The sequence below is a fragment of the Rhipicephalus microplus genome, chromosome X (assembly GCF_043290135.1).
Source record: "Rhipicephalus microplus isolate Deutch F79 chromosome X, USDA_Rmic, whole genome shotgun sequence".
NCBI classification, from domain to species: Eukaryota; Metazoa; Arthropoda; class Arachnida; order Ixodida; family Ixodidae; genus Rhipicephalus; species Rhipicephalus microplus.
Window position 1 is genome coordinate 250643140 of NC_134710.1, and position 14722 is coordinate 250657861.

The window sequence follows — 14722 nt, forward strand, 5'->3', positions numbered from 1 at the left end:
AGTCCACCAATAAGTAATACACTGTGAGTGTACTACATCCATGGGTACACGTTCACAGAAAAATTGAATAAGTGACAATGTACAAAGAGTGCCTAGCATCTCTCACAAGTACCCCTGTTGAAGCCGCACCCAAACAACACTAAAGTGCACTCACTCAGATGAGGTGTTTTCAAGAAGATTTCTTACATTATCTCTTATGCGGCCTTCTTTGTACATTAAAAGCAATTAAGAAAGCTGTCTAGAGGCATTCCGCCAAAACACCATAGCTGGTGACCTCTTTTGGATTGTGCTTGAAAAGTTAAGAGTAGTTGCCACGGCATCTTTTCACTTACACTGCTCCTAATAAGAACGTGATTGCTAGAGTAGTGATGTTTTACATTGTGATGAGAATGTCCTTTCTTTTTACTTTTTTTTCCATCAAAAGGAAGAAAATGCGAGGAAAAAAGTAAAGTTGCTGTAACATTTTGCACTCTGCTCTCGATGGATAGCCATCACGAAGACTTGTCTGGTGAACAGTGTAAAGCATGGGTACTGTTTATTCGAGAACGCCTTTTTTGTAACTCATAGAAAACATGAGTCAAGCCCACATATAACAGCCTGACTTAAAATGAACTTGCGCTTAAGACAAACAATATCAACCTGACCGTGAAAATATACATTGTTTCAATTACACAAAATCGCACTTACAATGAACGTCTCTGGGCGTCGCCGATCGGTTACAGCGAATGGAGTCAGCTCTGTGCCAACTTCCTGGGAAAGCACTTTCGCCCACCGATCAGGCATTGGCAAGGTGCCCGTAGATTCTTATTGTTACGGGCCGTTCCATGTGCTAGCCGCACAGTCGCATCGCACCTGCTGGCACACCTGCCACACCCAAGCAGAGGTGAAAGAGCATCGCCAATTGGCTTATTTGTCTCCCGCTTGCATGCGCCAGGGGTCCCAGCATGTGCGTTGCGGCTGTGCGGGTAGCGCGTGGAATGGCTCTATAAATGCCGACCCTGCCTCCGCGCCCCCCTAGTTGCCGCTCTCCCCGACCGCTTTTTGTTACGCACTCCTCCGTCCTTTGTCCCCCCCACTACTCTGGGCACCCGCATCGCCAGACGTGGCCCGTGTTTTCACACTGCCACCGATCTTTCGAAGACCAGTCGGCCATCTGACCTGTTTTTGATCTCTGGTACTGTCGTTGGCGTCGCCAACCTGGAGTGACCAGACCATTAGCCAACATTGTCCGTATCTGATCATCTGCGTCCTGTCTTATCGTATTGTTCTAGTGCACACGCGTATGCTACCCCACAGACTCTGATAATTCGCAACTCGTTTCGTGTTTAGGACCTGTTCTCGCTCCCTTCGCACTCGGCTAAGCATGCCCTCCGCACGCATGCGGAAGCATAAAAATGGCTGTTAATTTGCGCGGTACAAATTGCGAAATATCGAAGTAGGTGAGGCCACGCAAACCCACCAGCGCAACAAAACAATTCTTTCACCACTGCCGCAGATTATTTGAACACTGCTGTGCACACCGATCCAGGTGGCCGTGCTATGACCTCTGCGCCCGCAGGCCCTCTTTCAAGTTTTTTTACATGCAAGTTGCACGTTACGTGGACCTTTCAAACAATGTGTTTTGGTTTTCAATGTCGCCTTCCCACCATATCCTTCCCTTTCTTCACTCTATCGCAACTCCTTGCCCTTCTCTCGGCCACAAGCTGCCACCTTTTTCAAGTCAAAGACGATGCCTAAGGAGAAATTCCCCCCCCCCTTCCAAGGTCATTGTTCACGTCAATGAGAAGGGCTTTTTTTTTACAAAGAAGCCTGTGCTGGAATGGTTCCGCCTCGTTTGGCATAAGCGTCTAGGCGGCCTTGTGCTGGACTCGTTCTGAGGGCCCATCATGAAACGCATGAAGAAAACCGTGGCCAACGCAGATTGCCAATTGGCGATAATCCCGGGTGGCTTGACCCCTGTGCTGCAGCTGCTCGACGTGGCACTCAACAAGCCATTTAAGGACCGGGTGATGGCACTTTACAAAAACTGGAGGGACCAGGACGACAAGCTCCAGACCCCAGCGGGGCGTGTGAGGTGGGCTTCTTTGAGCACTGTGGCATAGTGGGTGTCCGACGCTTGGCAAGAGCTGCCAGACAGCATGGTGCGCGAAGCTTTTGTCAAGTGTGCAGTCACAACTGCCACATGAAGGCTAAAAATTGCAGTTTGCTGGCAATCAATTTTTTGTTTTGTCAATGCGGTAAATTTCTTGAAATAATTTACTTGCATATTTTTTCCCGATTTCACGGTCGAAAGTTGGAAGGGTCTTCTTTGTTCAGAGTTGACTTAAACGCGGCAATATAAGGTAATGTGTTTTTTAATGATTCACCCTATCACACCAAGTTCTGAGACGGGTACGAACTTCCCCATAGTTTGGAGGAAATATTTCATGCCAGATACAGATAAATCGTACTAATTTGGTAATAAAAAGCAATACACAGAAAGAATTCGCAGCATAGAATGCTCTACTTACAAAGCCATCCAACTTAGGGACATCCTGTGTGCCAGATTCCAGAATCATGAGGTGGTAAAACTTTGGCCTGATGTGTGAACCTGTGCATAAGCAATTCCACAATTCGCATTAAGAAAAATTCGTAGGACTATAAAAAATATCGCATCTTTCAACACACCAACTGGCATGACAAACAGATATGGCAGAGGTATAGTGCAACTGGGAAAAGATTGGGGCAAATGACTGGTGGCTGGAGCAGCAAGATTGCGACATGTGGTGCTGTATATTAGCAGTGCAAGCACATTCCGTTTTCCAAAGCAAGGGTGGCCAACAGAAAGCATTGCAACAACCAGTTTTCCGGGGCAACTGTGAAAAAGATACAGTTGCTCACAACTCCAGCGAAAAAAGAAATTCCGTGCATAGCCACATATGCTGACAAGCAACGAACAAGTGCTTCTTTCAGATATAGATTTTCAGATGGGCCAACAGCAAGATAAACTGCTTTCCACTGGGCTGCCGGCCTCCCCTGCTTCGGAAAATGAAATGTGCATAGCAATCTCACTATCAACCTGCTCATGAACAATGGGGCTGCGAGTTACTATTCAGTGGCTTCGGTCATTGGCGCTAACTTTTTTCCGTTGCGACTGTACCTGCGCTAAGTTAACATTCAAGAAGTCTTGACCCTCCTGGAAACTTTACCAGAAAGCAGCCACAAACAGGAGGAAAGTCACTGATTTCTATTGGCTGACAGATTTAAACACTGTTGGGAGCTAGCAGCAAGTGGGTAAAACCTTGCAGTGTACATCACTCCTTGTGTCATCTGCTAGACACGAAGTGTTTGCATGTGTACGTATGTCATGCCAACGCCTCCTAGAAAACTTATGCCTGGAACGTGAGTCGCGACTGTGAGCCGCGACTGTGTCCTACCCTCTGATTTTACCCTCCCCCTCCAGTACGGAGGCGAGTGCCTCTAGCGGTTGCTCCTTGTAAACACACCGACGCGCGCGGCTGGCTTGTTGCGAGCAGACGACTTCTTCCCGACCGCGCGTTGTCACCGCTCCTACGTGCAGACGACGACATTGGAGTGGTTTTTTCATCTCTGTAGGGAGATAGCAAACTGCTAAATGAAGTAAAGTGCACTTTCTTGAAAGTAGTTTTTTTTTTTCTGAAATGAAGCTTCACACGAATGGCGGTAATTTTTTCTTTATGTGACCGAAGGGCGGGGCACAAGCTTTCACCCAGGCGTTGGGGAAAGAACTCTTGCGATGCTCCTTATGTAGAGCACGCGATTTATTTACATATTTACAGCTCTGACCAAACTAGGCATGCAGGCGCGCCTTTACATCAGAGAGGACAGCACCAGGTGAAGTTCAGAGAGCCCCCAGCCTTGCCCCAGTTGCCCATTGCCCCAGAGCACACGCAACACTTCTTATATATGCCACGGTCTGTGCGCTTGCGCCTCTTGCGTTTATGCTGGACGCGAAGCGCGTTTGGACGGTATGCCGATGAGCGTCTCTTGCAGGCCGAATTTATACAGTGCCAGTCATAGCAGTCTGCTGATTGTAGCATATCTTTGCGATAGTTTTTCGCAGTCTGTTATTGCAATGCCTTTCGTTATTGCGGAACCGTCGCTCCACCTAATTTAAGCTGCAATGTGGTGGTGTTGTGTACCCGGCTGTTCTAGTCAGCGACGAAACCAACCAGGAGTTTCCTTTCATGAAGTGCCAGCCGTGATCCCTTTGTGTGATAAGCGGCTGCAAGCAATACTAAGAGGCCCTTCTATAGTTAGGTCCCTTTCTACCAGAAAAATGTGTGTGACACTCATATTTTCCATGCGCTATTTATATTGTCCATCGACATACAATGTGCTCACCTTTATTGCAATAAGCTAATCCTGCACGTTTGTCAAAAATTTCATGACTTACACCACGCAGCGTGGCAAGCTGAATATGCTACATTCTGCCCCCGTTTAGGCTTTCCGCGACGCAATTTGCAGGCCGGGGGGGAGGGGGTGGAGAGAAACTTCTTTTCGGGAGTGACCTGGCCAGCGCAATTCAATGTTACATTCAAGTTAGAAAGCATGCCCATTTTGATGTGCAGCAAATTAGGTGAACCAAACGTCTACGATGCCATAAATATGAAAAGTCAAGGCAGAGACTGGCCCAGTGAAGGTGCTTTTGGTTCACTGAGAGATGACACACATTTTAGGGCGGCTTATAAAAAGTCTGCCCCGCGATCACGCTAATCCCCCTCCGGAAGAAACACGAAAAAGAAAAGAATGCTGCTGTGCTTATGTGCCGGGGTAAGTGCATCTTGCGAGTTGCCTTACGGGGCTTCTTGTCACTGTTTGGTCTTCAAAGCTGCAGGTAGGATTAAACGTGTTTCAACGCAGCGCTGTCTGCTTTGAAACGCAGCGTTGTCTGCTCTACGCCGGCAACGCCGGCGGATCGGCTGCTCTGCGAAACGCCATTGGCTGCACTGGGGTTATCAAGTGATCAGGCGGTACGGAGGCGAGCGCTCTTGCACAGCGCCTCGTCAAAACGCGTGGCAGGGAGCTTCCTAGGGTAAAAAGAGCGACATTACAGGCATAATTTTTCTAGGAGGCGTTGGTCATGCATGTTCTGAAAAGACAGCTTAGTAAAGAGCTGACTGCTTTAGGGCCTGTACACACACTACCTGCACAGCCGTACAGCACTGGCGGGACACCTGCCGCACGCAAGTGGAGAGCAAAAGAGCGAATCAGTACCGTTCTTTTGCCCTTCGCTGCGTGCGACAGCCCTTACAAAAAAGCGCCAAGATGTAAAGAAAATGAGTACAGTGACACAAAATGTTGCTCTAAATAGAAAAAAAAAAATTGGCCTTTTATACAGAAACAAAGAAATTAACAGTAAAAACTATATCATAATAGTCCACACAGCTAATTTACAGCTACATGTGAGGCAACTCAACTACACTTGTTCAGCACCGCAATTTAGCTAGTTTTCGTGTGGAACTCACCTTGCACCACATCTGAAAGAGAGTTCTTGGCAAAGTTGTCTTCAACTTCTTTGCAAGGAAAAAACAGCTTTCCATGCTGCTTGGTATTCTCAGCATCAGGGTTAGTAGAAACAGCACCATGAATATTGAACAGATTTCCTTGCACCTGTAAAAGCCATTGGCATCATTAATATAACTGGTCACCACCACAGTAGTGTTTTAGTAGCACTGTTGGCTCGATACCCTAAATGCACCACTATCAAAAGAAAATTACAGGATATACAACAAATGTAACTGTGTATAGAAATGGTTGTCAGCAATGCTTTGGTTAAAATTAAATTCAGGAGTTGGACTTCTAAGGAAGCCCCACTGATTTGCAGGGCAAGGGCGTGCTCCCTTCGAACTTGGAGTAGTTAATCTGCCCTTTAGATGTTAATGTACAAAAACATCTGAAATATTGTATGCTGGAAATAAGATTTTTGGGGGAATATTTAGTCTGACACAGCATTAATTAAAGCCCCCATGTCTGCTGCAAAGGGCCGAACCAGGGTCTTCGCGAGTTTATCAATTTACGGCTGTGGCATAACCCTAAAGGCAGTTTTGCCGCAATACCAGTGTTTGATGCAGTGAAGCATCATAAAAAATATGAAGGGGCAATTGTAATGGCACAGTGTATCTCCACATTGAAGCCAGCGTTTTCTTGAGTCAATAAAACTTGCTATTGCAGCAGAGTCTGAAAGGCAGCTTGGCCGCGATTCGAGTGAAATGGGGAGAAGCATATAAAAAAGTTTGAATGGACCACTGTCAGTTCCAATACTTTTAATAGTAAAAAATCCAGTATAAAAACCAGGCACTGAATAAACGTAAGCAAAACATGGCTACTGAAAACTACAGTTACCTTATGAGATTTATCAGCTGCGCTTCAATGGTTGTCCTTACTTGACAAGGAAGAGAAAAAAACAATCTAGAACTCTAGCACCATGAACATAATTTAAAGGTTTTTGAGCACCACTTCCAAGGGTATTCAAGACCTTGAGAAAGACACTTTCAAATTCAAGAGTTTTCAAGGACCCTTGCAGACTCCAAGATTGTGCTCAGTTCTTTGTCAAACACATCACTGTCAATTAAACTCAAGGACTGTTGAACCCCTTTACAAGAAACACGCACTGGGAAGCAATTATTGTCTTTCTCAGATATGGTGTCACACGAAGTAGAGCACCATTATTTCGGATTAATCCCAAAAAATACTATAAGCACCCGCCTATAAAATTTTTGGCTATTTGGATTTATCCGATACACTAAGATTTTCAAACCTGAGAATGATCAATTGAAAGGAGAGAAGCTCAATCAGTAGCAGTAACCTCATAAAGAAGTATGGTAGTGTCTATTACAACAAGCTATAAGATTATAATATGAACAAATGTAGGTGTTTTCTATTAAAGTATTTGATTGTGTGTGTATACAAGTTTATGCGGTCAAACCATCCATACATCTAAAATACACTTACTGGGTTAGCATATAATCGTGCTCAGATATCATTTCATCCAAGATTTCGTTGTATTGAGAATAATCATAAATAATTGGTCCTTTATTTTTCATCATGAATATGGAGGCTGGGAGATAAAGCCAAAGAGCAGCTTGACTAGCTCCAGCCCCCCAAAAGTACACTTTAGCATTAATACAGAAGTGCACATGAATAGCCTAATTAACAAGGTAGATAAACAGCAAGTGCGAAAAAAATGAAAGAATTGAGAAGCAACATTCAGCAACAATGCAAAGCAATTTCTCGGGAAATAATTATTAATAGGACCACATTTCAGCAACTTACAAGGCAAACTTAAACACGGAATTTCAAAGCATCGGGGAATTACAAGAAATTAACTCCAATAAACACCAAGCTGCTTTTCCAAAAATAAACTCCGAACAACACTCTCCGAATTTCAAGCAAAATAAACTACATCAGTTTCTCTTATAGAAGGGTTCGACTGTACTCTTCTTCGTACAGTATCACCTCATTACGACGGATCTGCTTACAACAGACATTCGAATACTACATACAGTCGAATTTCATTAATTTTAACACGCTTAATTCGAACTTCCAGTTAATTTGAACTCATGTTGAGATCCCGTGAAAGCTATGTGTATTCCAATGGCCGAAAACGCCCGGTAATTCGAACGCGCAAGCACTTGCGACGGTTAATTCGAACATACTGCGCTCCGAAAATGCTCTCAGCACCCTGCCCAATCCCGCATCAGCACCTCCGACACCCAAACTGTGCGCGAAGGAAAGGATGAGGAAAGAAAAGGCTTCTGTGGAATATTTGCTCTCTCTCAAATGCCGATCTGCAACGAGCCCATGCCTTGCTTCTCCCTTGTCCACCCCTGCCGCGTAAAGACCCTTTTCCTTCCAACGCCGCGCACAGACAGAGAGAAAAAAAACAAAGAAAACTGTCGCCGAGTGTGGCTCTCTCTCACGCGCTGGTGCCACGCTTTCCTGTCCCTGCCACGTAACCCTTCTCTTTTCAACAACGCGCACTAAGAGAGAGAGAAAAAAACAGCCGTGGAGTGTTGGTTTTTTCTCAAATGCGGATCTACTTCTCTCCTCGTGGAGACGCTCCTCCTTTCTCGTCACGCGCTGGCCACGCTGCAGCTTTGGCGCAGAGGGAAGTAGCGGAGATGCAGTCATCTTCAGAGTGTGTCGGCGCTGTACATAGCCGCACACACCATCTCTGGCCAGAAGAATGCTGAAGCCGAAGTAGACATGCTTTGCAAGCTACGTGCAAAATTGATTTACTCGCTGCAAGGCAAACATGTGCAGACACATCAACGATTACTTCAATTAATGATGAATGTTCTGTGATTTGTGAATAAATGTAAGTCTTCTGAAACTTCCCCCTTATGTGTTAGCTCAATGCACATGCACCACTTCATGGGGAACCCTCCGTTTACTTAGCTTTCATTAATTCGAACTTCTTTTAATTCGAAGAAATTTTCAGGCCCCTTCGAGTTCAAATTATCGAGATTCGACTGTACTAATTTGCGGTGTTATATCGACCTCCCTATTTGTACCATTGATTAAGCATTGTTTACAACGGATTTTAGTACAAGACATTCATATACAGTCGAACCCACATATAACGGCCCCACTTAAAACGACCTTTCACTTAAAACGAACAATATCCGCGTGACCATGAAAATATACACTGGTTCAATGGCACAAAATCGCACTTACAACGAACCTCTCCGAGCGCCACTGATCGGTTACAACAAACAAAGTCAGCAGCCTGCCAACTGCCCGGAAAACCACTTTCGACCGCCGATCAGGCATCGGCGAGGTGCCCATACATTCTTATTGTTAAATGCCGACCTTGCCTCCACAACCCTCTAGTTGCCGCTCTCCCCGACCCATGGAGGAAGGAAAGCCGTTTCCTTCCTTTGCGCCCTGACTGCTTTTTATTACGCACCCCTCCCTCACTTGTCCCCCCCACTTCTCTGAGCACCCCGCATCGCCAGATGAGGCCGGTGTTTTCACACTGCCACCGATCTTTAGAAGACCGGTCGGCCATCTACCCTTTTTTTTTATTGCTGGTACTGTCGTTGGCGTCACCGGCCTGTAGTGAACAGACCATTTGCCAACATCGTCGACCACTGACTATCCGATAGTCTGTGTCTAGTGCACACGCGTACGCTACCCCACCGACTATGATGATTTGCGATTCGTTTTGTGTTAAGGACTTGTTCTCGCTCACTTCGCACTCAGCTCAGCATGCCTTCTGCGCACGTGCGGAAGCGCGAAAACGGCTGTTAATTTGCGCAGAACGAATCACAAAATATCGAAGTTCGTGAGGCCACGCAAACCAGCCGGCGCAACAAAACGATTTTTTGATCACTGCCACCGATTCTTCGAACACTGCCGCGCTCACCGATCGAGACGGCCGTGCTTCTACTTACTCTTACAAGTTTTTTCCACATGCGAGTTTCGAGGACCTTTCAAGCAAGCTACCCAACCTGGCTCCTTCCCGTGTGCTTTGGTTTTCAAGGTCGCCCTCCTGCCTCATCCTCCCCTCCGTTTATCGCAACTCATTGCCCTTCTCTCGCAAATCTGCTTTCCTCTCTTGATCACAACCCTTTTGCCCGTCTCCGCCTCTTCACGACACCAGCCATGCTGGCTCGAATTAGTTTCGTTTTCTGACTGGAAACAGGCCCAGAGCTGTTCCACGCGTTCTGGCATGTGTGTTGCATGTGCGCGTCTTGCTCGCTCTTGGTACGCCTGTGTGGTCATGACGGCAGACAGGAGGACTAGCACACTTCTTCCTGCCGCTCAACAAAACGTTGAAAATGTGACTGCTTGGCTTGAGCGTAATCCGCGCGTTAGGTGCCGCGTTGCGGAGCGCTTGCTCATAGCTGTTGACCACCTAACAGCACACTTGCCGCTTCGGGCATACCGGTATTCAGCTGTGGAGATCGTGAATATTTCATGGGCGGCGGTGACGGCTACATGCGCGCGAAACTGTTTTCGCGAGGCCGGTCGACGTCAGGCCCAATGCCGAGCCCGAAGCTTCCGAACAGAACCACTGTGGCGGCGATTTGTGGCAACGCGTCGTCGACTCTGACCTGGGAGAGCGCGAGACATCTGTTGCAATGGTTTAATTACAGCCGATGATGATGCCGACACTGTGGAACCGTGCGCGGATTGGGGCATTGTAAATGAAGTACGTGGCGAGAACGATTTGGAGAAATCGGATTGCGAGAACAACAAAACTTTGCAGCCAAAGCCTTATGCAGCTTATGCCACCTGCCTCGACGAACGAGCACCCTGCCGTTTTAAATGAACTCGATGCCGCCCTTATTGCTTCTGCTCTTCGAAACACGTGCATCACGGACTTTTTGGGGCAAGAAAAGCTTGCGTTTTCACTCTCAACTTTTTTAAAAGCAGTGTTTCATTTACTACGAATTTCGGGATACAGCGAACGAATGCCGCGTCACGCAGCTTTGGGATCGTGAGAAATGGCAAAAAATCGATTTTTTTTTTAAAATCAAGTTTTCAGTTTCTGGAACCATTTTTCTATCTGGTTCTAAAATATCTACACTGAAAACCATGCAAAAGTGCTTCGGAAAATTCGTTTCACCCACCTAGGTATCGAAACTTTTTCTGAAAATGGCAACAAAACGATTTTCAAAAAATTATAGCTTCGCGATGGCTGGGCTGGGAGATGGCTTCTTGGGCTCATCGGAAAAAGCATTTCTCCGTGTCTAACTTTCCCGCCTCAACTGGCTCCTTCCTTCAACAACACGCGCATAAAAAGCAAATGTATGAAGGTCGTTTTGAGGCCCTTGATTGGCTATGGCCGCCATGTTGCCTCAGCTCGTCTCGCCATTGGCCCGATGCTCGCTCCAGGAGATTGTCCTCTGCTGCTTGTGTGTCGCGAGGACATGGCTCTCGAAAATTGCTGCTTCGTTACGTTTTCGCGGCTCGATGATCACTTAGGATATAATTACGCTTTAGTTACGAGCTGTAAGCGGATGCGCGATCAGGTTACTACGAGCAGGCATGCGGTCTACGAACGCGGCGCGTCATCGGAGTCGTCTTTAGCCCTAACTCCCCCGACAGCGAGACTGCGGGCAGAAACGATGCGCTAGTGCACTCTTGGCGACATGCTTCTTTGCAAGCAACGAAGCTGTGACGGCCCGATCTGATTACTACGAGTGGCCGCACCAGATGCACAATCAGATTACTAAAAGCGCGGCGCGTCATCAGAGTCGGCTTTAGCCCTAACTCCGTCAACAGCGAGACTGCGGGCAGGAACGACGCGCTAGCACAATCTTGGTGCCATGCTTCTTCGCAAGGAATGAAGCACATCACTCGCTAGCTCCTCTGAACCATGTACGGGCATTTTACGCATCGGCACCGGACCATACAGTCAAGCTGGCCACCCCCCCCACCCCCCCCTCACTGCCAAGGATTGCTCGAAACAGCGGCTAGCAGTTTCGCGCGTCGTCACTCGAAAATGCGATACCAAGCGCAGTGCACGCCTTTTTTTGTGATCATAGTTACACAGTTCACGCATTCATCAACAAACGCCGCCAGCAACTGCATTACGCGCCGGCTGCACTGTCCATGCGGCTGCGCACCCCACGGTCATATGGAGTGCTGTCAATAGGCTTTTGTGATGCGATTTAGACGTGCTTGGAGCCGTGCTTGATATCGCCACGAACGTATATAAATGTTCCGAGGCATTGAAAGCCTCCGCGACCGGCTGTATTATGATGTGTTTTATGGCTAGAGTGGCACAAGAGCATGTATGAATCAGGAGCACGAATTTTTATATGCCCGTTTCGCGTCATTAAATATACTGCTAAAAATCTCAGTGCCACCAGTCTACTGCCCATAAATTCGTTATTTGGAAAGAAGGCATAGACCGTCATAATGTGATCCATTTTTCTGATGCAATAAACCTCTCCCCAAATAAAGAAATGTGACTATTCGTAATCAAGTACTTAATTATGCCAATTACAACTTCAGCACAAACAATATGTGTCATCATTTCAGTATATGGTCTTATTCAATTACAATCTTTTCTGTCATACTTATCACACCACTCCTTCATCCAAAGAAGTTGGTTTGAAATCCATACTTGTTCTTTGTAAATCATGAAAAGAAGTCAAATAGCACAAGACAAACCTGAGGTCACAATTTTAGGTGTCTTAGAGACGTAAAGAAAAGTTGAAACTTTAAACACAGTTTTCTCAATACTATTTTTTACAATAAGCTCAGCTTCTCCACGATGTTCAATGAAGAATTAATTTGTCTCTCATAAAGTATTCGTGGTATTGCTTCAAAATTTTTATGGAAGCACTGTGAGGTCATTCTCAATGTCTGTGCCAATTTTCATCAATATACAACGAGAAACAAGAAAGTTCATCGAAAAAAGCCTGTCGAGAACTTCAACAGGTTTTTTCTCACAAGTGTGTTTTGTACATTGTGCATTGCTCGTGGAAAGTGTAACACGGGAATGACTGAACCGATTTTGATTCAGTTTTTTTTTTTTCTGAATCCCTGAACATTGCTTGTGGGTACAAAAATCGTCAATTTCTTTTTTATGGCCCAGTTTTTTTTTTTCTAAACAATGATTTGTCCATGGCACTGTTTCTGACAATGTGTGCAGGCAGCCATGATGATCTCTATAAAAAAAAAAGAGAAGTGATTAAAAAAAAACTGTCATACCCAATAGTCTTTTGAGTAAAGATTAACACCATTTGCAGCTTCCTGGCATGTTTTGTTACAGCACTAGGCTTTCCACGAGCAGACCACATAAGTCAAACCACGTAGCATGATGTAATTTGAGAACTACTCAAGGTATCATGATGAAACTGCATATTTCCCTATTCAAGACACTTGTGAGAATGCATGCCAAATTTCATCGCGCTAGGTCAACAAAAAAAAATTTTTTTTTTTTTTCAATGCAACCTCCCTTTTTTAGAGCATGAACTCGAGACCGCCCTTATCGCTTATGCTCTTCAAAAAACTTGCATCACGAACTTTTTGGGGCGAAAAAAGTTTGTGTTTTCACTCGCAACTTTTTTTAAGCTGTGTTTCATTTACTACGAACTTAAAGATACAGCGGACGGATGCCCCATCCCACTCAGGTTCGTTATAAGCGGGCTTGATTGTATAATTGCCTAAACTGTGACGCCAGCAAGGTGGCCTAGACTTCCTTACAGCGGATTTTTCTGCCGCGGACATCCCAAATTCAATAACTTCTCCGACTTCAAACATCGTTTGGCATACATTCAAGATGAGAATAGTACCGCGGTTATTGACGTACCAATTTAAGAACAAAGGCTGCCCATCTCTGGTCTATTAATGATTAGTTATGCCTAGCTACAGCATTGAAAAATCCGCACATAGTGTGCTTACTTTGAGTGTTGGAGCGCTGACGCGCAAAATTGCTGGCCGCTGCTGCCGCTGTACCGGGTGGTCTGTGCATGGCGAGCATGGCCGGGGTCTGCTACCGATGCGCAAGATGCCTATTCACGGTTCTAAAGAGCTAGCAGCGGATGTGATTCGTTGCTTGCTACGAACCACATTACAGCTTCTTCACTTTCACATACCTGCTTGCGTGACAGTCTTGTCCACCAAAATAGGGGGCCCAGTGAGGCTTGGCCACGACTTCGAGCAGAAACGCAGCTGTGATGTGCATTGCCATGGTGCCCGATGTTCGAAGTACGACATGCTCGATCGCAAGTACAAAGATTTGTTCTGCTGTGGTCTTCTTTGCAAGGCCCAAAACGCTAATGATCAGAACCTTCCCACCAATGAGTAAACGCAATGACAATCAGTTCAAAACGCGCATGTGCGATGTTCATGATGAGTACCGCGCACGATCGTATTCTGAAGAATGAGCTTTTGCTTGCAGCTGCCTTAAGGGGGGACGCGGGTCTTAGAAAAGTAAGAAATGGCCAAAAAATCGATTTTGAGAAAAACGCATTTTTCGAATCTTTGAACCTATAAGCACCTCTCCTCAAATTATTAACGCTAAATTCGATAAAAAAATAGGTTAAAATCTATTTTCAAACCATCACGGGAGTCGCAAAACAACCCGCAAAACAGAAAATTTGTTCGAACTTCCCGCGCGCGCCGCCAGCGAAGCAGCCGGCGGATCGGCGCCATCTTGGGCTTGTTTTGAAGCTGGTTCCTTTGTGCGCGTTTTGCGGGCTCTCAAAATGGCATAGCTCCAACACAACGACTGCCCTCCCCCGTTTTGCGAAGCCGTCTGCCGGACCGCTGATTGGCTAGAACGAGCGTGCGCCGGCGAGCCCCCCCGTCTCGCGCTTACCATTGGCTGGTGCGGCGGCGCGGCCACGGTTGCTCGCTCTTTTTTTTTTTGTTTGGTTTTGCTCTGTCGGCGCCTGCTCTCGTGCGTGTTATCTCGTCTGCTACCCGCTTGTGTACCAACGTCGCCGACGTATACGTCTTTCTGCATTTCGCCGGCATGGCTTGGGAAGCTCGCCTGAAGAAGAACACTCGTCAAGCTTTCGGCAGGAAACGAAAGCGAGCGTGGAATGCGCGGCAGAAGGGAGCGGCCTGCGCGCCGCCGAGAACGCCGGAGATGGCCGAGGCAGCGCATTCTGACGACAACGGGCTGTCGGAAATGCCTGTTATTGCGGAGGCAGCACATTCAGACGACGACTCGCTGGCGCAAGTGCCTGTTATTGCCAGAATCCTAGTGAGAGCTTACACGCTACAATTTGGCAAC

At 46.5% G+C, this 14722-nt stretch overlaps 1 protein-coding gene across 4 annotated transcripts in view; it reads right to left on the reverse strand.

Moving 5' to 3' along the window:
• The window catches only part of poe (E3 ubiquitin-protein ligase-like protein poe), a 567105-nt gene that overhangs the window by 408084 nt on the left and 144299 nt on the right, over nucleotides 1-14722 (reverse strand). For all 4 annotated transcript variants that reach the window (XM_075878938.1, XM_075878937.1, XM_075878939.1 and 1 more), the window contains 2 exons: nucleotides 5487-5631; nucleotides 2511-2590 (listed from right to left, as the gene is read on the reverse strand). In XM_075878938.1, the coding sequence (XP_075735053.1) occupies nucleotides 2511-2590; nucleotides 5487-5631 (225 nt within the window). The remainder of the gene's footprint in view (nucleotides 1-2510; nucleotides 2591-5486; nucleotides 5632-14722) is intronic.